This window comes from Danio rerio, chromosome 1 (genome assembly GCF_052040795.2).
Source record: "Danio rerio strain M-AB ecotype USA chromosome 1, GRCz13ab, whole genome shotgun sequence".
NCBI lineage: Eukaryota > Metazoa > Chordata > Actinopteri > Cypriniformes > Danionidae > Danio > Danio rerio.
This window is the reverse complement of record NC_141021.1, coordinates 51,208,220-51,234,280: the sequence shown is the minus strand read 5'-3', so window position 1 is coordinate 51,234,280 and position 26,061 is coordinate 51,208,220. Positions and strand designations below refer to the sequence as shown.

The following is a 26,061-nucleotide window of genomic DNA, read 5'->3' as shown; positions in this document are numbered from 1 at the left end:
TTTTAATGCAACTCATTTAATTAATTGTTTTTTTATTATTTTAATTTAATTTAATTGATTATTTTATTATTTTTTACTTTAATTTTATTATTTAATTTTATTAATTTTACTTTTATTTTATAAATTTTTTAATTTGGATTTCATTTTAATTGTAATGCAATTTATTTTATTTTGTCTTATTTTATTTATTTAATTTTATTTTAATAAAAATTATTTTATTTATTTGTTTTTATTTTGTTAACGTTTATTTATTATTTATTTTTTACTTCAATTTAATTTACTTTTATTTCATAATTTTCATTCCTTTATTATTATTATTATTATTATTATTATTATATATTTTTATTTAATTTACTTACATTTCATTATTTTATTTGATTTATCTTATATATATTTTTTATCAATTTAATTTACTTTTAATAATAAATTTATTTTATTTATTATTATTATATTTTATTTTGAATGTAATTGACTTTTATTTTATTGAATGTTTTTACTGTAATTTATTATTTTATTTTATTTTATCTTACTGCTTACAAATATAATCATTTCTGCATGATGGATGTCAATAGAAAACATGAAGACACGCACACGCACACACGCGCACACACACAAACACACACACACACACACACACACACAGCCAATAAGAGTGCGTGGAGTGGCTCAAACATTCTAACAAATCAGAATCCCTCTCCATCAAGACTGCTGACATTGTATTGGCTGTCATTGCCTTTAAAAATAGCCGACATCTGATAAAAACAAGGCTTTTACAACACCCGTGGCTTTTTATTTTGATTAATCCTCCACTGGATTATTTTCTACTTTAAATATTACTTGTGTTTGAGATCATCACCCGAGGCAAGATATACGTTTATTTTCAGCAAACCGAAGCAGGTTCTCTTGCAGGGTTTTACTCTATATTGCACCATCCATTGTTTCTTTTCTTCTTTTTTAACCACATGCACACTTCATGTAGATGAGCAAAACACACAGCATGTGGCTCTCGCCAGTGTGTTTCACTGAAGGAACAGCACTTTTGCAACACACACATTACTATGATTTTTTTTAAAGCTATCTTGTTCCCATCTAACCACAAAACAACTTCTCATAATAAATCTAGGTCACTATTAGACATTTGTAAGACTTTTTGGATACTTCTCTCACTCTTAAAAATCAGTAATCAGTAACAGTCATTGGTAACTTTTTTTCCCCCCAATTGTGTCTAAAGTATTTTTAGAGGATGCTTGCAATCATATGACCTTCAAACAACTGGATGAATAGGCTATTTATGAATTCATCAGGGTGGGGTTGTCACTAATTTAGTTACCATAGTGATGAATGCCGATCAAAATCAACCTGAAAACCAAACTCAAAGTTACCTGGGTAAAAACCCAAACCACCTTTGTCCAGCAGGCCTCTAATTGGCTGCAGCATTCATAACAGAAATAGGTGTAATTGGTTAAAATGCTCAGCGCTGTGTATAGAATCAATACTACAGATCAGTGTAATGATTGATCATTTTAATTTCACACAAATTTTTAATTGTGGCAACTGCAATAGTCTACAGTTTTTGTAATGTATTTGCAAAGCTGTGTTTTGTCGTCAAACTAACAGCTCATAACAAAATTTCAATGCACAAATCGTGTTGCAGTTATTGGATAGTACTAATGTTTAGTGAGTAACTGAAAACAGACAGTTAATCGAAAACACAGATCCATTAAATACACGAAATCAATTTTGTCAGCCTAGCACCAAGCATTCTCATAACTGACATGTTTACCTGCGGAAACATATCCCTGTTAATAGACACTGACGCCGTCAAAACAAACCATCAGGAAAACACTAATTAAACGTTGCACTTTCAGTGTTTTTTATTTTGAGTCATTTCTGCGCATTGCTACTGACATCCAGACCCTTTAAAACCCACCGTATGGCATTTTCTACAGATTATAGCGAGCTGTTCTTGTGGTTGAGCAGTTTGTGCTGGCGCTTTACTCTCAGTTACTGAACTGTATGTAAATGCCATTCAGATACGAAAAGAAAATCTCACTGACTGCAGCGTAAGGTGTTGTCTAGTGCGCTAAAGCCTGTTTTACATGGAGACCTGCATTATTCTTGGAGCTAAGGGAGGATTTCATTATTCCCATTCTTTTTCTCGGAGTACTCTTCTGTTTGAATGGGTTTCCAGCCTTTTATCTTTTAGTCTTGTCTATTTTGGTCACATTCAGAAGGCCTGGATCTCTCAGTAGCAGTTTCATTAATGCTGGATTCAGCCGCTCGTGTTTGAGGACTAAAGGGTTTGATAAGCAGAGCCGTGAGGATCAGATTCAAAGTTTTGTTGCTAAAGTAATTTTTTTTGGGGTTGTCTTTTTGAAGACATATTAGATAAAAACAGGTTTGCTGTTGAACATTCGTAATGCTTTCAAAGCCTGTACACTCTTGTTGTATTTTGGGCCAAGGGTAATTTTATGCAGGATATTATTATGTTAATTAACTACATTGTACTGTATTTAATTATCTATTTATTTTATTATAAATTAATTACACATTCCTTGAAAAATAAATATACGGGGGGGGGGGGGGAGGTGGTTGATTGGGGTTGTGTAATAATTCAGGGGGTAATAATTCATTCTGACTTTAACTCTATATATATATATGTAAATTATATATATACATATATACATATATATATATATATATATATATATATATATATATATATATATATATATATATATATATATATATATATATATATATATATATATATATATAATAGCAATTTTTAATAAATTATATATATTATTTTATAAAACATATTTATTTATTTATACATAATTTTAAAATGATTTGGAGTAAAAAAAATAATATTTTGATATGAAACTTTTTAATAAAAATTTATTTTTTGATTAATTTATTATTATTTTAAAATTGTTTAGAGCTTATATATAATTATATATAATTATAATATATAATATATATTATTATATATATATTATTATTTAATTTGCTATTTATTATTTATTAATTTATTTACTTATTTTTTTATTATTTGAAACAAAAAAAGTAACATTTTAATAAGGAGCTCTATTATTATTATTAATATTCCTTTTATTAATATTCCTAACCCTTTTAATTGATTTATTTATTATACATTTTTGAGTTATTTTGAACCAAAAAGTGTGCCGATATTAGTTTTCTATTTTTTTCCTCAAGCACTCAGTTTGAAAGTTTATCCATTGATATTGTTTCATTGTATCATTACATTAAATATATAAGAACATTAAAGGTTCACAAAATCCTCGAGTACTTTTTTTGAGATTTTAATAGATTTTTGTGAGTTGTGCATCAGTTAAGACAATGTTAGCACCTGTCAGCTTTAATTGTGGGGAAAGCTGGATAATTTTGAGCTTTTGTCAACTAATTTCAGCTTCCTGTTTTAAAATGATTTTTGGGGCGCTATCAAAATCGGTGACGTAGCGCAGAACTGCAAGTGCAAAGATGATGGGTCGGTTTCTCATTATTATCTCATAGCGGAGTTTTCTTATCCTATGAGAAGAGTCGGCTTCTTGATTATTCATGACTGCACATGCTTTACGAAGGAAAGACAGACCTGCCAGTGCCAAGCTGTAAGACACGTTGATGACTGGGTGAGAACGCGTCCACGGACCCACGGCACACAGTATTTAGCTGTTTATGAAGGGTCTTATGTAATTGTTTCCATGATCCACGAAGTTTGTTAAATGTTTTTCCTCGTGATGCTGTCAGGGCCGATACAGCAAAGCTGTTTGTGTGCAGCAAGCATTTTTGTTGAGAGAGTAGTACAAGAATTGGAGAATGGCGGACGTTGTCTTTTATCAGGAGTTCGTTATGGTTCGGCTAATGGTTAAAATAGACAGGGCAAGAGAGCTGCTGCACCGAGTCTGCATTCAGACCCAGGGATTGAGGGAGAAGTCCTCATTTATAGTGTTTATATAAACACGATTGTCTTTATAATGATATAAATTGTGGTTATCTGTATATGAACTTACAAATACCAAATGTAGCAGGGGATTAAATAATTAAATAAGTAATTAAATTACTGATATCTTATTTGCAATTAACCTTTGTAAACTATAAAATTATGGGTCTCCTCACGGTTTGTGTCTCATTTTTGTGTTGTCTCATTAACTGACAACAGTTCTCCCCTGCTCTGCTGGCCACGCCCACTCCTGCCTTTTGCTCATGGAGCTCCACACCCATTATGATGCATCTTTTGAAAAAATTCAAAGGGTAGACCTGAACCGAAAGTGAGGGCCCTTTAAAACATGCATGAGAAATATTAATTGAATTAACTTCCTTAGAATTTGCAAAACAGCATATCCATTCAACATTACTATAAAAAATAAGATAAAACAGCATAAACGTTATCACTATGTATTCATATTTGCTTTGTTTTTGTTTTTTTTTGTCTACATAATTAGGTCACAAAAGTTGTTGAGATGTTTAATTTTAGTCTATTCATTTCACAAGGGACAGTGTACATTAGCCGACATTACTCGAGAATGCAAATGTACCCACAATAGCCCCAAACCTAGTTTGCATTGCTTGCCCTTGTGGCAGATGTTGTAGGCCTATAAACCAATATGAATAAGAGCAACAAATGTTTTGCAAAATGTTTGACATTAATAAAACGCAACAGTTTCTTTAAAAAAAAAGTGTATTTTCAACATCTAAAGATACTCTACATACATAAATCTAGTTTTCATGAGTGAACCATTTTCAAAGTTGTATTCCTGTACTAAAAGCTACACATTCTTCCCCTACATTTCAGTTTATCCTTTCCGGGTCAAAATGGATCCGCATGCATTTCAGGTGCCTGAACATGATATATTGACCCAATATGTGTTTTGATTATATAATAGAGAGGCTTTTCAAAGGGCTTATATTTATATATATCATCTCCCACGCTTGTTATCGCAACAGGTTCAGAGAGAATCGATGAGCTCATAATGATCAGAAGACTTTGAGCTTCACAGGTAGCAATTCTCTCTTGGAGCATAAATAGATTGCAAGTTTATGAGTCTACTTTTTCGCTCTAGGCATGAATTTCCCCCTTTTTTCCCTCTCTCTTACTTTTCCCCGACTCGAATTTTCCTGGAGGAATTTGACTGACCTAGTTAGCAGAGTCTCGTGCACCTTAAGAATCTTATAAAGGATATTTACGCCACCGTATTTAGATTCAGCATGATATGATTAAGTAATGAGGAGATGAATTATTAGGGTGTGAAGGAGGAAGCCTGATGCATCATTTAGGGAGTTTTATGCAGAGATGAGAATTGGCGCGTTTTGAGCTTGTTTAACTGTAGCTTGATTTATCGAGTGCTTTATGTAATGGGTAATTCAATAACGGGTCCGGTTCTGATTTGTTGTGGACTTTTCTGCGTAGAGTTTATTTGATGATGGCGCCTCTTATGCTTGAAAAATACAATCATTTCACAATCTTTTTCTTTTATTATTCAAATTCGCTGGCATGTAATCTGTTCAGTTTATGAATCTATGTGATTTTCTTATCAGACGTTGACATGCTTGGGGCATCCTGTAGTGCATTTACAGTAAATGACTTTATACCATGCCTGACAACACTTCCATTTTTACCGCAAGTCTTCTGTATTTCACACCCATCTCCCGCCATGTTTGCTTTTTTTTCCCAGGAAACTCCAGTAATTTGTATGTCGCAATCTATGAAATATCACTTTTTTCATGTTTGTCAAGTTGCCAGATCTTGTATAAAGCTCATCACGTCACACAATGGACAAAATTTTTAAAAATAAATAAACCTTTTTAACCTCAATCTGGCAACATGCTACAACTCAGTTGACCCTGTTAACACATTTATTCCTCAAACTGGCAACTACAACTTAATCGACCCCCTTCACCCCCTCTCCCAATTTCTACCTCGATCGAGCAACATGCATTACAACCCAATTGACCCTCCCCAACATTTGTTTCTCAGTCTGGCAACATAGGCTTAACCCCCCCTCCAATGAAATTTTTTTGTAATCTTAATCTGGCAACATATGTTACAATCCAATTTCCCACCCATTTAAAAAAAAAAAATTTTAACCTCAATTAAGCAAATTACGTTACACTTTCCACCCCTTACACCTCTAACTTCAACCTCAATCTGGCAACAAGCATAACAACTATAGAAAATACTGTGGACATTTCTTTGTGCTTTAAAAATCACTTGGGAAATGTTTAAAAAAGAAATAGAAAACAAACCATAGGAAGGCTAATATGTTTGTCTCAACTGTATAAGCATTAGCAGCCCATATATTTTCTACAGCAGTTTTCAAAAAAAAAAAAAAAAAAAACATCTAGGTGCACTTTTGCACCTTTGCTTTTAAATTGAATTAAATTCAATTGAATTGAATTTTGAAGCAAATTAAATTGAAAAATAATGAGCTTTTTTAAGCAACTTGATACAGCCTAATGGATAAAGGATATATGGTATACAGTAAATATGCCTTTAGAAGGCTAATGGGGTCTGCAGCTTTTCTATTTAATTGAACAAGTCTTGTGCACAAGGATGTGAAAGTTCAACATTGTGATTTAATTAAGTGTACTGGGTTACTTTAAATTTTATTCCTCCAAAATTTGACCAAGTCAGATTAAAAAGTAATAAGCACCTCGTTAAACTTTGATTGTACATTGCTTTTTGATAATTAAATGGATTAGAGGGGATTTATCTGCTTATATGTCCTAAAGATATTCTTTAAATGTTGTACTTCAAGGTATTTGTCAGGTTTTCTTCCTTAAACTGCTTAACTGTGGAAGTCATAGGACTTTTGTATTGTAGTATATACTCAGTTTTAGTGACTATTTTTAATTTGTTTATTATTATTTCATGTTTTGTACAGGTGATCCTTATGCTGACCAAACTGTATGACTTCAACCTTGGAAGTGTGACAGAGAGTTCCTTATGGAGGTAAGAAACTATTTTCTTCAGTCAGTTTTGATCTTTATGTATATTTATGTATATATCATATACATATTACATAATATACGTTTGCGACCGTTTGTTCTCCAGCGTTTAGATAAAAGATGTGACTGTTTTGATTTGATGCAGCGTCCCTGTAGTAAATCCACACACATCGGACAGAAAGTGATGTAAAGTGGGTGTTTAAAAAGTTTTCAAAATCTGTCTGCAATTGCGTTTGCATGGAAGTAGAGACACAGCCAGGGCTGTGGCTTTTAAATCAAGTCTGTAATAACAGGCTGATAGCTACATTAGCTGATTAATGGTGTGACAATTGTTGATTGTCTTCATACATTTTTTAGAGATTCAGCACACAGCAGCTCAACGAGTTGATGTAATGCATAAGTGCATTAGATCTGCATGAATGGTGCTGATATCACATACTATATAGGAAATGCTTAAAAACAAGGGTTTAGAAACAATTCAAATGGTTTAGTTTAGTTAATTACAAAACTCTAATATTTTATTTTATTTTATTTTATTTTATTTTATTTTATTTTATTTTATTTTATTTTATTTTATTTTATTTTATTTTATTTTATTTTATTTTATTTTATTTTATTTAGTTAAGTTTAGTTTAGTTTAGTTTAGTTTAGTTTAGTTTAGTTTAGTTTAGTTTAGCTTATTTCCAATACAGTAAAATTGCTGTATTTTGAAATGCTATAACAATTTTAAATATTTTATTATTGTGAATAAACAATATTAAAATTTTAATGTGTTATTGTAATCTGCAATAATATTTTACAATATTGTCCCATTATCTTGTTTTATTTTATTTATTTTTTTTTTATTTGTTGAAAAATACAGTAAGAGTTATATATTTTTTAAATATTACAATTTTAAATATTTAACTATATATATATATATATATATATATATATATATATATATATATATATATATATATATATATATATATATATATATATATATATATATATATATATATAAACTGTTATTGTAAACTGCAATATTTCACAATATTGTCCCATTATTTTAGTTTATTTTATTCTGTTTGCTTACTAAGTCTGTTTTTATTGGATGACCAATACAGTGAAATGCTATATTTTTAAATATTATTACAGTTAAAAATATAAAATAAAATAAAATAATATAAATAAAAAATGTTTAAATTTAAGTCTGTTATTGGAAACTGCAATAATATTTCACAATATTTCCTATTTTATTTTATTTTATAAAATGAATGAATATTTATTTATTTATTTATTTATTTATTTATTTATTAAAAAAAATGAACAATATTCACATTTAAATGTGTCATTTTAAACTGCAATAATATGTTTACAATATTACCACAAAACTTTTCTTTTCTTTTCTTTTTATGTGTTCATCAAGTATGTTTTTAATAAATGAAAAATACAATTAAAGCTTTATTTTAAAATATTAATAATATTTTAAAATACTGTTTTAAACGATTTATATGCTCATCAAGTCTGTTTTTATTAAATGACCAGTACAGTAAAAATTATTTTTGAAATAATATTAACATATTAAATGTTTGTTATTTTTCATTTATTTATTTATTTATTTATTTATTTATTTATTTATTTATTTGTTTATTTATTTATTTATTTATTTATTATTATTATTATTATTATTATTATTATTATTATTATTATTAATTTATTTGCTATTATTTTTTAATATGCTTTTATATGTTTTCATTTAATGACCAATACAGTAATAAAAGCTTTTTTTTTAAATTATTTTTACAATTTAAAAATTTGTGTTAGATAAATAAACAATATTTAAATTGAAATTATTTTAAACTGCATTTTTATTTTATTTTACTTTATTTTATTTTAAGTCTGTTTTTATTTAATGACTACCACAGTAAAATGCTATTTGCAATATATAATAAATTAGTAATAAATATTATTACCATTTTAAATGTATAATTTTTTTTAAATGAATAAACATTATTCAAGTTGAATTATTATTTTAAACAAAAATATTTTACAATGTTCCCCTTTGTTTGGTTTATTTTATTTTATTTTATTTTTTATATAGTTTATGCTCAACTAGTATGTTTTTTATTTGATGATCACAACAGTAATAAACATTCTATTTTGAAATATTTTAACTGTAAAATGGAAATGTATTATTTTAAACTGCAAATAATGTTTCAGCATATCCCCCCTTAATATTGTCTAGCAAAAGAGGCTTCTTCAATATTTTTTTCCACTCTGTACTTCACCCAAAAAATTACAATTCAGTGGAACCCACAATCCCGTCAGTCCAAGTGCCATATTAATAAATCACAATGACTCCATTTTCAAATTCCATTTTTGACAAAACCATTTTCCTTAACTGCCACCAATCTGCGAGTCCTCTGTCATCCAACAAATGTTAAATCTGGCCTGGGATCAGCGGATCTGGCAAAGTCCAGCAGCAGCAGATTGAGGTTGAGATGCTCAGCAGACTGAAAGAAATGGAGCTTCCACCGGAAGCACAGTGTCCAAACAGCCTGCCTTTATACAACAGCAGAACACATGAAATATAAGAGATGTTATGCAATGTTCAGCAACTTACAGACAGTTATAGGTTCCACAGATTGTTACATATGTTTTAATGATGCTAACATTCAGCACAAATCTGTACATTTCTCCTTTCTGGCTGTTTTTCTATGGAGAAATTCGATAGATGCTCAGCCAAGGCGTGTCTCCTGATTGGTTAGTAACACTATGTCTTATTGCACAACAATTATACAAACTTATTTGCTTAAATAAAAAGAAAACATATGGTTTGTCGATAGTAATATTTTTTAATAATATAGTGTGATGTCACCAGTGTTGCCAAGTCTGTGGTTTTCCTGCAGATTTGGGCTACTTTTGATGTGTGTCCGTTGTTTTTTTTAGTATTCCATGGGTTAAAACTACCTAATGATTCATTCATTCATTTTCTTGTCAGCTTAGTCCCTTAATTTTTCCGGGGTCGCCACAGCGGAATGAACCGCCAACTTATCCAGCACGTTTTTACACAGCGGATGCCCTTTCGGCCGCAACCCATCTCTGGGAAACATCCACACATCCACAAATCACCTGTACTGCAAGTCTTTGGACAAACCGAAGTACCTGGGGGAAACCCACGCGAACGCAGAGAGAACATGCAAACTCCACACAGAAATGCCAACTGACCCAGGCGAGGCTTGAACCAGTGACCCAGCGACCTTCTTGCTGTTAGGCGACAGCACTATCTACTGCGCCACTGCGTCGCCCTCCCTAATGATGTCAAATATTTTCTTTTCTTTTTTGGGAATGGCATATTTTATGTTTAGGGCCTGGGCTTGTATTCGGGTTTACATTGAATGGACATTGGGCAAGTTTTGATTGGCCGTTGGGCTACTTAGATTGTGAAAACCTGGCAACCCTCAATGTAACATGCAAACTATCACTGTTTAACTGTTGACCCAGCAGTCCAGTAATGAAGTTAGTGACCCTGCATATAATCTGCTGCTAACCAGAGACTTATTAATCAAATGCCCGAATCTGCTTTTCTTACCAACTCAATTATTTTACATCATCTGCAAATCATAATTGGATTTTGAGATGATATCTCTCTTTGGTGTGTGTGTATGTGTGTGTGTGTGTGTGTGTGTGTGTGTGTGTGTGTGTGTGTGTGTGTGTGTGTGTGTGTGTGTGTGTGTGTGTGTGTGTGTGTGTGTGTGTGTGTGTGTGTGTGTATGCGTATGCGTATGTGATCTTCAGTGATGACTGGCTTGTGTGTAAATGACGTGGAGCAAATGTTTTTGTGACATATAATGGCGCAAATTTGTATGATGACATGAGTGTGACTAGAGAAGGTGACTTATGAGGACATCCCACTTGTCCATATATTTTTGAAAAGGTTTATAAATCATACAGAATGAGTTTGCAGATACAGATTTACGGTATAAAAACACAAATGGCAAGTTAAATTAAAGTTGCAGTTATGTTACAACCATTACTGTCGTATAATGTCCCCACAAATCATATAATATAATATAATATAATATAATATAATATAATATAATATAATATAATATAATATAATATAATATACGAATTATAATATATTATATTATATTATATTATATTATATTATATTATATTATATTATATTATATTATATTATATTAATTTATATTATATTATATTATTATATTATATTATATTATATTATATTATATTATATTATATTATATTATATTATATTATATTATATTATATTATATTTAGGTATATTATGTTATATTATAGTATATTATATTTAATTATATTATATTTTATTATATTATATTATATTATATTATATTATATTATATTATATTATATTATATTATATTATATTATATTATATTATATTGTATTCAATTATATTATATTATTTTAAATTATATTATATCATATTGTATTATATTATATTATATTTGAATATGATTATAAAGACATGTATTAATAAACAACATAAAGTAAAATATGCACTTTGTGAATCTGTAAACTGCAGTTTCTTCTGCCTGATGTGGGTTTGCATTTTACTGTACAGCGTCTAATGTATAAATACAGTGCAGTACAGTACAGTATAAGTGCAGTATAGAGACTCACAGGAGATATCCTTTTAATTGATGGTAGTATAATAACCAAGGCCATTAAACAGACCAGGTGCGTCTCATAGTTTTCCCTCTAGATATTTGCATATTTCAAGACAATTATTTCCCCCTCACCAGTGTCCATAAATCTCAGAGTGCTTTAATGAATGTAGTCAAATGCCCTCCGTGCCAGATAATTAAACTTTCATGGGAAGATATAAAGTACAGAGACACTTCCTGTAAATACTGTAAGCAATTTTAGAGTACCGTAGTACACCTAATTCAGATCATCAGCATTAGCAGTGACTGAAAGACTGGTAAGTAGTTTGAAAAATGAAGGAGACATCCAAAGCATGCAGCGTTGGTGGTCCTCCAGGAACATGGTTGAGAAACACTGCTTTAAATGGTAACAACAAAAAAGATTTTAATTGATATATATATATATATATATATATATATATATATATATATATATATATATATATATATATATATATATATATATATATATATATATATAGTAAAAAAAGAAAAATATATAATTTGAAGTTTTTTTTTCAGTTTTATTTTTTATCTAAATAAATAAAAAATATAAAACTTAAATATAATTATATTTTAAAAAAATAAATGTATGTTTTATAACAATTTAAATGTAACAAATATACTTTTAAAGTTTTCTATTTTTATTTATTTAGATATACAATAGAAAAATAAAAATAGCAACATTTTATTTAAAACAATAAAATAACTTCCTCTGTATACATTCCTGGAGAGCGCAAAATACATCCAAGGAGGCATTGATTTCGCAAAATCAAGATCTCAAAATGTATCTCGCGAGTGCCATTTGCACATGCTGTTCTTGCGTAAATTTACCAGAGGCCACTGTCAACTGACTGACTGACTGACGGATCCTCCCACCTATTCCCTTCCCTAAACTCAACCGATAGTGTTTTCAAAAACACTGATTGACCCAATCACCGCCTTCCCTTAACCCAATCGACAGTGTTTTCAAAAGCAATCCAGAAAAAGATAAGCTCTTGCCTGATTTTTTTCCACGTTTTCAGATCTTACCACGTTTTCACCCTGCTATTTACTTGTTTATTTTATTTTATTGACTTTTGTTTTATCTGCTTTCTGGAACTGTTCTTCACCAGACTTGAACCCTGTTGTTGCGATCAAGTCCACACTGCATCTCAAGTCTTCCGGCATACAAGGTGAGCTACTGGGCAAACTGGTAACAGAAGAAAAGCTGTCCATGCTGAGGTAAAAAGTCAGCTGGTACCGCGAAAAGAAACAGAAGCTGTCAGCGGTATCATATCGCCCTCTAGTATTCATTTTAAAGATGAAATGCAGCCATACGTAGCTCTGGCTACATAATTTGCACTCTCCAGAAATGTATACAGGGGTATATTTTTACAATGAGCCTGTGTTGGTTAATTATATATATTTTAATTTATATATATATATATATATATATATATATATATATATATATATATATATATATATATATATATATATATATATATATATATATTTTTTTTTTTTTTTTTTTTTTTACAGTGTAACTCATTCGGTTTGAGTTCTGCTTAATATAATCAGTTTAACTCCTTTTCATTAAGTCAATTCAACTTAAAAAAGAAGTTAAACTAAGTTAATGTATGTAGATTACAATTTTAGTGCAGCTAAAGACATTGAAATGAATTCTGGGTTCAAAACAAAATCACAATAAGCTCAATTTTTGGTGGAATTTGATGCAGAAATGGAGTTTATCATTTTATAAAGACACTTACATCAATGATTCTGTTAAAATGTGTGTGTGTGTGTGTGTGTGTGTTTTTTTTTTTTTTTTTTTTTTTGGGCTGCTTAATTGTGCTCCTTTAAATTCTGTTTTAGGCTTTTAGGCAACATGTGAAGAGTTGAAGGTCTCAGTGAAGTGGTCGTGTTGTGAAATCATAATCATAATGTTCATCATTGAATACTCTGAGCTTCTAATGGTCGAGTTAAGCACTGTACGATGCCCTCGGCAATAAATACTCATCTCCACTTGAAACATCCAGTTGTTCCCTGCATGCCCGTTTATCCAGGACCACTTCTAGACATTTGAAGGCCGTAAACCTCCTCTCATCTCCCCCACCTTCACATTAAACTAAATAAATAAAAAAATACTTTAAACTAATGCAATATCATTATTTGATACAGAGCCTCTTATCAGTACCTGTGTGCATTTAGTTAAATGTGCATATTAATTAAGCTTAAGGTCATCTAGATCACTAATCCAGTATTTGGAAGAACAAACAGTTTTGCCCACTCTAAACAGTAAAAGAAGGGTAAAATGAGATTTTCTACTATTCTGCTGATGGTATATAGAGTACATAGTCAATATCTATTGCAATGAATGATTGAATGAATGAATAGATGAATTAGCACTATATAACACATGTAAACTGTGAAAAAAGAAAGAAAAATATCTACCTAAGAAAAATTTCTATTCTTTGTTCTAGTATTCTTTCACTTTACTTGTCTTTTTATCTATAATTCATGTTTTATCATTCCTTCATTTTATGTTGTTTTATTCATCATTCTTTTATTTTATGGTTCTTTTAAATTACTTGTCTATCTTTATTTTGCTCATTCTTTGATTTTACCTGTGAATTCTTCCATCCATTCATCCATCCATCCGTCTGTCCGTCCATCCATCCATCCACCATACATCCATACATCCATCCATACATTCATACATCCATCCATCCATACATCCATACATCTATACTCCCTCCCATCTGCCCGTCCATCCATCCAACTTCCCATCCATCCACCCATGCATCCCTCTGTCCATCCATCCATCCTGTTATCCTCCCATCCATCCATCCATACATCCATCCATCCATCCTTCAATCCGTCTATCCATCCTACCATCAATCCGTCCATCCATCGTCTATCTTCCCATCCATCCATCCATCCATCCATCCATCCACCAACCCATCTATCCATCTGTTTGTCTATCCATCCATCCATCCTCTCATCCTGTCATCCATCCATCCATACATCCATCCACCCATCCGTCTGTCTGTTCGTCTGTCCATCCATCCATCCATCCATCCATCCATCCATCCATCCATCTATCCATTCTCTTATCCATCCATCCATCTATCCTTCCATCCATCCATCCGTCCATCCATCTGTCCATCCATTCATCCATCCTCCCATCTATCCATCCATCCATCCACCCGTCCATCCATCCATCTTCCCATCCATCCACCCATCTATCCATTCATACGTCTGTCTGTCCATCTATCCAATTATCTATCCTCCCATCCATCCATCCAACCATCCATCCATCCGTCTGTCTGTCCATCCATCCATGCATCTTCTCATCCATCCATCCATCCATCCATCCATCCATCCATCCATCCATCCATCTATCGTCCCATCCATCCACCCATCCATCCATCCGTCAGTTTGTCCGTCTATCGATCTATCCATCTATCCATCCATCCATCCTTCCATCTATCCATCCATCCATTCATCCATCAATCTGTCTATCCATTCATCCATCCCTCCATCCATCCATCCTCCCTTCCATCTATCCATCCCTCCTACTATCCATCCATCCATCCTTCCATAGTAACTTCATAGTCACTCAAATGAAAATAAAAAAGTAACATTGTTAAAGCTTAATTAAACTACGCTGGAGAATCGTAATGCGAGCTTTAATCGCACATGTGCTAATGTGTGTTTTAAAGTGAAGTAATGCAACAAAGCTCAGTAATAAAACTCCAATCAACAAATCCTTGATGGGCTCAACACTGTGCCTTATTTAATCCTTATTGGTGCCACAATAAAGTAGAGCAAATCCTCTTTAATGTGAACATTTGAAGTGGCATGCTTTTAATGCAATAATTAAAAATCTCAGAGAACCTCTTAATGGTCCAAAGTCAAATGTTAAAATCACTCTTGCGTTTCCAAAAAGAGTTTATAACAGAAAGCAGCCATAAAAAAACAATGTTCAAACTTATTACATATTTAAAAAAAAATGAAGTTCCAAATTTCTCCCCCTTTTTTTTTTATTCTTGTCATCAGAGTGCAAGTCAAATGAGGTTTGTAAAACTCTTAACATTCGAACATCTTTTTTTTTTTTTTGCCCCCTGTCCTGGTTTAGCGTTTGATCACACAATTTTAAAGTGGTAGCGGATATCTTGATTCTCTGATGTTCGTGTCTTTGCATCATCTGTGCGAGAGTTGGCGAGACTTTGCTCCTCTAAAATAGATTCGAAATGGCAGTTCTACCCCGAAAAAACATGTTTAAAAAAATGTCAGACCTCAACTGAACACAAGTTTCACATTAGCACACAGATGAACGTATGAATATTTGATAAAACTCGCCACAGCTTCACCACGGCCTGTTTTCAAATGCTGTCAATATTCAACATTTACAAAGAAATGTAAACAACCCGTTGCTGGATCTCTCTCTCTCTCTCTCTCTCTCTCTCTCTCTCTCTCTCTCTCTCTCTCTCTCTCCTCTTCATGTTTATGTACAAGTGTATAAAACGAAAAGTGCGTTACATTTCAGTAAAAGCTTTCAGTGTCGTCTTTCTGGTCTGTGATGAAGTAGTTTGATGTTTTAGGATTTCTGAAGGCTGTCACATTATTCATTCCTCAGTTTGTGAATGACAGTCCTAAAAAACAACTTTTGATTGACTAGTCACAAGAATTTAATGCTTTTTTAAAATGGAGTTTAGCACTTTGGTTTAACTATGTTGCTCTTTATTATCTTTAAGGCACGACTTCATGCGAATAGGATAAAAAAAATTCTTCCAGAGTTTTCTGTAATGTTATTTAAATATGCAAATGAAGCCATTTTTTGTTTAGTTATGCACTCATTTGAATATGATTCCAGCACAAAAATGTAAAGGTTTGATAAAGATTTAAAATTCTTGTTTCTGTTTTTAAGCATATTAGAAAATGAATCTTTTTATCAGTTCAAAATTCTGGAAATACTAACAACAGCCAGGATGTACTGTACAGACCCCCTAGTTTTTCACAATATTTTTAAAGATTGTTTGCGATAAAAATGACTGATTTTGGAGTGGCAATTCTCAGAAGTTTGCAAACAGTTTTGAGATTAAAAAAATTATATATAAATATGAAAAATATACATACAGTATACAGTTATTAGAACTATAACTAGATACTAGACTAATAACTAGAATTATTAGCCCCCTGTTTATTATTTTCCCCAATTTCTGTTTAATGAAGAGATTTTTTCAGCACATTTCTAAACATATTAGTTTTAATAACTCATTTCTAATAACTGATTTATTTTATCTTTGCCATGATGACAGTAAATGATATTTGACTATTTATCAAGACACTTCTATACAGCTTAAAGTGACATTTAAAGGCTTAACTAGGTTAATTAGGTTAACTAGGCAGGTTAGTGTAATTAGGCAAGTTTTGGTATAACAATGGTTTGTTCTGTAGACTATCGACAAAAATATATAACTTAAAGGGGTTAAAAATGTTGTCCTTGAAATGGTGTTTAAGAAATTAAAAACTGCTTTTATTCTTGCTGAAATAAAACAAATAAGACTTTTTCCAGAAGAAAAAATGTTATCAGACATACTGTGAAAATGTCCTTGCTCTGTTAAACATCATTTGGGAAATATTTAAAAGAGAAAAAATAATTTAAAAGGGGGGCTAATAACTCTGAACACTGTAAAACCTAACCGTGTACATCACTAATTTAAGTTAGTTTAACTTACTTTTTTTTTTTTAAGTTACTTTGACAATGGAAAATAGTAATGGAAACTCATAAATGAAATATATATAGTAAAAATGTAAATATGTTGTGTTAAATTAACTCAATGCTTGAAGCAATATCAAACCATTTGAGTAGCTACTGTACATACTGGTTTAGACAGTTCATTCCGTTAACTGAACTCATCGATTTGATAACTTAAAATGTTTGTTACTAATAACACTCAAAGTCGTCGATTAACTGAATTTATACACAATATATTCCAATCTTTAGATATTTACAATGGATTTCAGCATCATAATGAACTTTCTTATTATAGCAAGCTTCTAAAAATATCACCTATGACTTTTTTTGTGTGTGTTGCCTTAAACCGGTGCACTGAAGCTCGCAGAATAACTTTAAAATGTGCTACAAGTCACTTAAATAAAGAGCTAAATGACTGCCTCTGTTTATTTACAGCACTGAGAACTTTAATTTTATCTCTGTGGAGTCTGGAAAATGACATATATTTAGTAAGTAGCTGCTACATCCCGCAGCAGAACAACAAAGCAGCATCCTCTGAAACGGCTGTGTTTGTTTGTTTGCTCATTTGCTCTGTTGTTCCCTTAGCAGTCAACAGAGGGCATCCTCACCGGGATACTGTGTTTATCTCGATAGTTTCCACACACCTGTGCTGCATTTGGAGCTCATTAGTCAACCGTTAAACGCTCCCTTTGTTTCAGCGGTCATTTGCGAAGACTTATTTGTAGGACAAATGCGGTCCTGACCAGATGTCTTCGCTTTTTCGGGATTTACAAATCTTGTTTTTGAACTTGATGAGGACGTTGTTTTGACCTTGACTGAGACTTTTATTCTCGTCCCGTTCTTGCACCTTTGGATTGGTCTGTTTGTGAGCCAATGAGAAGAAGTGGGAGTAACAAAATGCGGTGTAAACACTTTACAAAAAGGTTGTATTAGTTCATATTAGTAACTAACATGAGCAAACAATGAACAATACATGTCTTACAGTATTTATTCATCTCTGTTAACTTTAGTTAATGAAAATAGTTGTTCATAGTTCATGTTAACTCTCTTGCACTAATGTTAAGAAGCATGACTTATGATTTAAATAAAACATTAGTAAATGTTGAACTAATAGATGATGTACAAGTATCTTTCGTTTTTAGTTCACGTTAGTAAACTACTTAAAACATTGTTGTAAAGTGTGTTGCTTGCTTTTGTTGTATGGAGAGAGTAAATACACAGTAAGCATCCATGAATAATGAGAGATTGGCAGTTGTTATTTAAAAAAATAGTTCACCCAGAATTTAAACATTACCCAATAATTTACTCAACATCAAGCCATTCTTGGTGTGTATGACTTTTCTCTGTCAGATGAACACTGTCAGATTATCCTGACATTTATTTATATTTAATTTAGTACATTTAACAAGATTGATTTTTGTATGAGTTACTACAACACAAATCTTACTGTTAACTTCAAACTTTGAATTTTTATATGGACACAGATAGTAGAATAATAGAAATAATATTAATAAAAAAAAATATAATAATAATTATATGTTGCCTCACAGCAAGAAGGTCACTGGTTCAAACCTCGACTGGGTCAGTTGGTGTTTCTGTGTGGAGTTTGCATGTTCTCCCTGCCTTCGTGTGGGTTTTTTCCGGGTGCTCCGGTTTCCCCCACAGTCCAAATACATGCGGTACAGGTGAATTGGGTAGGCTAAATTGTCCGTAGTGTATGAATGTGAATGAGTGTGCATGGATGTTTCCCAGAGATGGGTTGCAGCTGGAAGGGCATTCGCTGCGTAAAACATGTGCTGGATAAGTTGGTGGTTCATTCCGTTCATCCGACCATGGATTAATAAAGGGACTAAGATGAAAATGAATTGATTGATTAATAATATTGTTAGTTATTACTAGATTTTTGAAAATAATAATAATAATAATAATAATAATAATAATAATAATAATAATAATGATAATGATAATAATGATAATAATAATAATAATAATAATAATAATAATAATAATAATTATTATTATTATTATTATTATTATTATTATTATTATTATTATTATTATTATTATTATTAATCAATAGTTTTATTGATTAATAATGGATAATGATGATAATAATATTATTATTATTAATAATAATAATAATAATAATAATAATAATAATAATAATAATAATAATAATATAATTATTATTGCTATCAATTATTAATTAATGAAATTATTGAACTATAAATACTAATCATAATAACAACAACAACAACAACAACAACAACAACAATAATAATAATAATAATAATAATAATAATAATAAATATTATTATTAGTATTATTATTATTATAATTATTATCATCATTATCATTATTATTATTATTATTATTAATATTATTATTATTATTATCATTATTATTATTGTTATAGAAGTAATTTAACAAGTAAACCTCTTGACTAAAAATATCAGTTAAAATATAAAAAAATGTTGACTCAAATTCAATTTTTAAAGCAACAAACATCAGGACATTTTTAAGTTGATTCAACTTAAATTAAGTCAAGTGCAGTAATTGAGTTGAAAATGTTTTGAAAGTTGTTTTAAAATTTTAAGTTGAGTCAACTTTTTACAGATCATGTTTTGTAGTCCATGCAAAAAAGTTGACTCAACTTAATGTTGCACAGCTTTTCTTTTTTTTCACTCCACTTTTAGGTTGAGTCAACTAAAAAAAAAAGCTCAGCAGCAGGTTTTATTTACAGTGTGGTTGTTTTAGATAAAATTTTTACATTTACACCTTTTTAAGTTTTTTAAAGTGCATGATGATGTACAGTATATAGTAACATAAAATAAATACTGGTAGCTCATTGGCTAATTTTGTGTACTATAATTTACATTACAAACAATATAGCATTCCAAATGACTAAGAATGTCAATAAAAGTTGAAAAAACAAACAAACAAAAAAAAATTAAAATGAATGTATCTGAACTAGCTATAACATAGCATAAAAAGTGATAAGGTCATTAATTGCCATGAGACTGTATTAGATTAGTTTTATAATGAAGAACAAAAAAAAGTAATTTTATTAATATTTTACTTTGAAAAAAAAAATCCTATCCGAACCAAACATAAAAAATAGATTCATTAACTTTGAGCACATCTTCTCCAATATTGTTGATAAAGAACTTTTGAAATCATCAAATATTTTAATTGAGTTAAGGAGTTATTTCTGTAGACACCCTGTCACCCCATCATCCCCATGCTCATTGGCATTCACACAAAAATGTCAGCTTTTAATTAAATGTACAGTATAGAGGGAAATTAAAGAAAAGAGACCATCAGTCAGAGGAAAAGACATGCTGCGAGTTCATCTTGAGAATCTGTCATCGCTCAATCTGAAGCTTTAATGTTAATGAGACTTTGCTAATCAACTTTTCGTTTGCAGCTTTCAATTTTCTATACCCCCCACCCCACAAAGAAGGCTAATGTTTTGTTTGCTTTTTTGTCATTGGATTAATAACAGACCTGCATGCACCGTACTGTTACAATAGAATAAAGATAAAAGTAGCAGCCAAGGTCAAAACTCGTTAGTTTGGCTAGTGTGCTAGTTTTTCTTTTGTTGCTAGTTTTTCTGTGTGTGTGTGTGTGTGTGTGTGTACGTGCGTGCGTGCGTGCGTGCGTGCGTGCGTGTGTGTGTGTGTGAATGTGTGTGTGTGTGTGTGTGTGTTTACATATTGCAGCCATTTTCTAAAATCCTTTAATCATTTAGGTACATTGATAACCTTGTTAATGTACACACAGCATCTCATATTGACTGAAAAACACAGAACTGTTGACACTTTTGCAGATTTATTAAAAAAGAAAAACTGAAATATCACATGGTCCAAAACATTTAGACCTTTTGCTGTCCTTTTCTTCTGATAATGCTTTAGATGGTTCTACACATTCATTTGAGTCCAGTTTTGTTTGATTGTATTGATTGAATATTTTTAGTTTATTTTATATATTTATATTTTAGATATAGACAGTGCTCAGCATATATAAGTACACCCAGTGCTTAATTTGTGTGTTGCGAAGTCCAGGAACTGATCGGGGTGACGGATCTGGCATGTTACCCATGGATGTAGAGGTATCGCACATGAAAGAGCAAGAGGGGGTGGGAGTGGAGTGCAAGGGGGTGGGTTGGTGTTGGATGGCTGGGGGTGTCGCGGACGAAAGTTAAGAGCAGCGGGGTTGTTTTGGGGTTGTGTACAAGTGAAGAAGGTTGGGGAGTTGCGGAAGAAAGTAAAGGTAAACAGCGGACGGGGGAGGAGGGCGATTGGTAAAATGAGATGCCGGATCAGATTTCAGAGGCGTGAGTACAGCCTTAAGCCCTTAAGTACAATTAAGCCCCGAGTACACCCTTCACAAATCTGTCTTTTAAATTCCTATTTGTAATAGGAGGTTATATATATATATATATATATATATATATATATATATATATATATATATATATATATATATATATATATATATATATATAGTGCATATACATTAGATTAGTCAGTACTGAAGCCAAATCTGGAGCTCTTCTAACAAAATAACCAACGATAATGGTCCAAAAACAAGTACAGCCAAATATATATGTTATAGAAAAATATTTAAAAACAAATTTAAAAACGAGGAAAAATCAAGAGAAGCAAAAAAAATGTCAAAAAAAAAAATATGTTGAAATTTTGTAGATTGTATTTATTTGTTTATTTATTTATTTGCAATATTTTGTTTTAGATCTGTTTTGTTTAACCCTCCTGTTGTGTTCACCTCCTGGGGTCCATTCTTTGTACCTCGCTTAAATGATCTATGATGATTTGGCAGATCCTGGATCTTTTAATCTTGATAACTGATCTCTCGCTGATTTGGTTCTTCAAACAAGTTCGCGAATCAGATTAGAATGTCTGGATAAACTAGTCTGAGATCGCTGCGTGTGTGGAGAAGGACAGATCTATCGATCCTCGAAATCATGATCAGCAATGCAACGATTGGCTGACGGCACAGCAGCGTAATGACATCATCTGATTAATATTCAATTATCCATGTGAGCAAAATGACATCAAATTAGCAGTAAACGGTTTGATGAATATGAAACGCTATAACTCTCCACATTTGTTGTGAACTGCAGGCTTTACGCTTTCATGTGTCAAGAGTATTCATCATGTATTTCAATGCATATCAGTGTATTTAGTTCTACATTTAGAAAAGATTTTCTTTATTATAGTAGCCGTTTTTTTAAATCGCTGTATGGAATAACTGGATGTTTACAAGAGCATTTTGATGTTGGTAAAGGCATCTGCAACTTTTGTGAAGCATAATCACTGGCATATTAACTGTCAAAACATGTTTATGCATAAATGTATTATTGCTTTTTTTTAAAAGTTACGTATTCTGCATTTCTATTATAATACACAAATTGTACTAAAACGATTTTAAAAAGTTCATATCAATAAGTTTTTTCTTTGCACCACCAGGTGGCAGTCTTTGTACTTTAATTTCGAGGGTGCAGATTGCATAGGTTTTAATAATAAATATAACTTTATTTGTTTTATTAATAACTATAAGTTTATATATATATATATATATATATATATATATATATATATATATATATATATATATATATAGTTAAAAAATATTTACTATTTTCAACTGTCGTATCAGCTTTGAAGAACGAAACGATCCTGGATCGTGTCAAATCGTCAATATCCAAATCCAGCTAACTGAGTAATCCACGTACGAAGAACGGACCCCTGCCCCTTACTTTAGTGTCCCCGGTCAAAATTGACCAGTCGGTTTTAACTTGAGCTCTTTATTAAACACATAAAACATTTTTTTATTCAACATCATTTAGCTGTGAACAATGTCTTAAAGTAGTGTTAACATAAACTGATAGAGTTAGACATAAAATAGCTGCAGTGATAATACAAATAGTTAGTGAGTGAGTTGAAGAAGTATACAGTATGTAGTGGCACATCTTTCATCCACATCCTTATCTACCACCTTTTTGCAGCTAGTCCAACAACCAGTATTTGAAAAAAAATGCAAGTAAGACCAAATCCTTTTTTAAAAAAGGTTTACTGAAGAAATGCAAAACAAAAATAGGGTAAAATAGACTCGATATAGCTCGGTCACAAATGGGTGTTGCTTCCAATACCCATACCTACAATCTGACCCAAACGTACAAACTAATGACATCATGACATATTACTGTCGGAAACCAAAAAAAAAAATCAAATTTGTTTTTAAATTGTATTAATTATTAAATGATGCACTTTAAATAATACAATCTTTATGAATTCTTATTATATTTAAATATTTTTTACCAAATTTTTACCATGTTTGAACCTTTTTGACTAAATCATCACAAATGAATTATGCACAACTGGCTCTTGCTCAGTATATAGGGATGTTTCCTGTCAGTTGATGAATATAGTCTGGATATCCATTTTTTTTTTTTTCCTATGGAGGTCACTTTTGACCGGGAACACCACAGGTGTAACAAGGTTCATTAAAACCTTTGAAAAAAAAAAAAAAAATCAATGAAAAAGGGGATCATCACTTGTATATGTTCATGTGCACAGTGTGGAGGATATCATAAGGCCTTGAGGCAATCAGATGTAAAACACAATATTTATGATTAAGTTGCAAATCGGTCAGATTTTACCCGAACACGACAGGAAGGTTAAATACACCAAAATATATTTCACTAAGAAATGGATAAAAATATTAATTTTTAAAATGAGGTGTATTTAATAATTAGCGCTGTCTATTTTTTAGCATTATATATTGTCTAAGCAGAGATCAAACCCTCATTGTACTGAATTATCATAAATGAAAAGTGTAAATAAATGTAAAACACCTCAAAAGCTATGGTCATCTATGACAGATATTTTTAAATGATATTTATTTCCTCTACCACAATCTGTATCCATTTATAAATAGAGGGAATTCTCAGCTAAATATCACAGATGAAATGCGGTCGTTCAATCAGTCCATTTGGTATCAGAAATTCTCCATAGGTGACGTTCAAAATGATTGGGTCACCCTTTTTTTTGAGGGTCTGTTTGTTGAATTTAAGTTACATTACATCTACATGCCAACTAATTCTCAGTAGATTATAAATAGACTGTTAGGTTGGGGTTAGCGTTTGTGTAAGTTGTACTTGCAAAGTTTCTTATAGTCAATTAAATGTCTGTTGAGCAGCAGTATCAACCGATAATACGCAGACAGTCTATTAATACTCAAATGGACCATCAAAATAAAGTGTTACCAATGATTGTACAAATGTTCTCGTTCTAAAAGTCAATTCTACAATGAAGTTGACAGTGAACCTTTTAGCTTGCTCAAAAGTGAATAGCCGACCACACTGTACAAAGCAACAGCAAACACACTGCATACCTACTGTACACCAAATGCCTGCAACATTTCTCAAACCTGTAATTACCTTCCCTAAATCAAATTAGGCACTTAAGAAGTGTTTTGCTTCCGCGAATAAGCTAGAGTTTCAGCCTCGCTTCAGCCTTGTTTTAAAGTGCACAGCGGGTCTTTAATTACAGCAGCCGATTCCCCAGGTTCTCATCAAGGCCTCTGATTACATTTCAGGTCAACCGATTACGGGACCACTTACGAGAAGCTCAATGAAAAGGTGGGCGTAAAGACCATCCTCAGCTATCTGTACGTCAGCCCCAACAACAAGCGCAAGGTGAGATTTACGGCATCCATTTCTTCCATCTCAGTCTTCATGATGTGTCTTTTACGAAAGCATTTTTCAAGGTGATTATGTTTATGTGTGTGTGTGTGTCGAGCTTCAACCCCCTGCTCATTTATGACCGCTAAGCCACACTGGAAGGATTTCACAGGTCTTCATCTTGGCTGGGTTTTGCTGTTGGCTAATTCATCCTCTGGTAGTATTTACTAACCTCTCAGGTTTTTATGAGATCAATACATTTTAAAGATTCACTGACTACAGTTTTCACTTGGAGATATAGTAGCGTTCAAAGGAAAACCGCTGTCGTGTCATTAATATTGATTAAGCTGTGTTTCTATTTTCTTCTGGAGTTTTTTTTTCTCTGTTTGAGGGCTAATGAATTATGAAGTGGGTGAAAAGAGAGTCATAAATTGCTTGTGTTTTAATCAAAGGCTTGACAAGAAGCTTGTATTTATGGCTTGAGGCTTGGACGTTTGCTTTGACAGTCCACGTTATCTATCTTTGTACTCCTTCTTTAAAGGTCTCATGAAATAAAAATAAAGCTTTTTAGATGTTAGCATCAGTATTGCTAGCTGTTAAGATATCTGTAAGCACCAAAATAGTGACACAAATCCCATTTAAAAGATATAAACATGTAAAGTACAGCTTGTAGCATACTACAGTTTCTCATCACATCATAACCAATCAAATGCTCACTAGTATCTGACAAGCCCGCCCCTTTCAATCTGATTTACTTTTCATTTGATCCACTTGAGCTCCATCACTTTTACTGCAGTAATGCCATGGCAAAGCTGTGATAAATAAAACACTATTGGCTATTGTTTACGCTTGTCTTTATCAAAAAGAGTCAGTTATTATTTGCTTGTGATCATTAGTGTTAATTATGTCCCATAATGAAGATGATGTGTGCCTGAGGTGGTTAAAAGTATCGGTCAAGC

General features: G+C 31.5%; 1 protein-coding gene across 2 annotated transcripts in view; it reads left to right on the top strand.

Annotated features, from left to right (window-relative positions):
- sorcs1 (sortilin-related VPS10 domain containing receptor 1) overlaps positions 1-26,061 on the top strand; it is a 346,560-nt gene that overhangs the window by 171,201 nt on the left and 149,298 nt on the right. For both annotated transcript variants that reach the window (XR_015476922.1, XM_087237652.1), the window contains exons 2-3: positions 6,906-6,973; positions 25,018-25,117. Coding sequence is in view for 1 of the 2 variants with exons in the window: in XM_087237652.1 (XP_087093778.1) it covers positions 6,906-6,973; positions 25,018-25,117 (168 nt within the window). In the remaining variant the exon portion in view is untranslated. The remainder of the gene's footprint in view (positions 1-6,905; positions 6,974-25,017; positions 25,118-26,061) is intronic.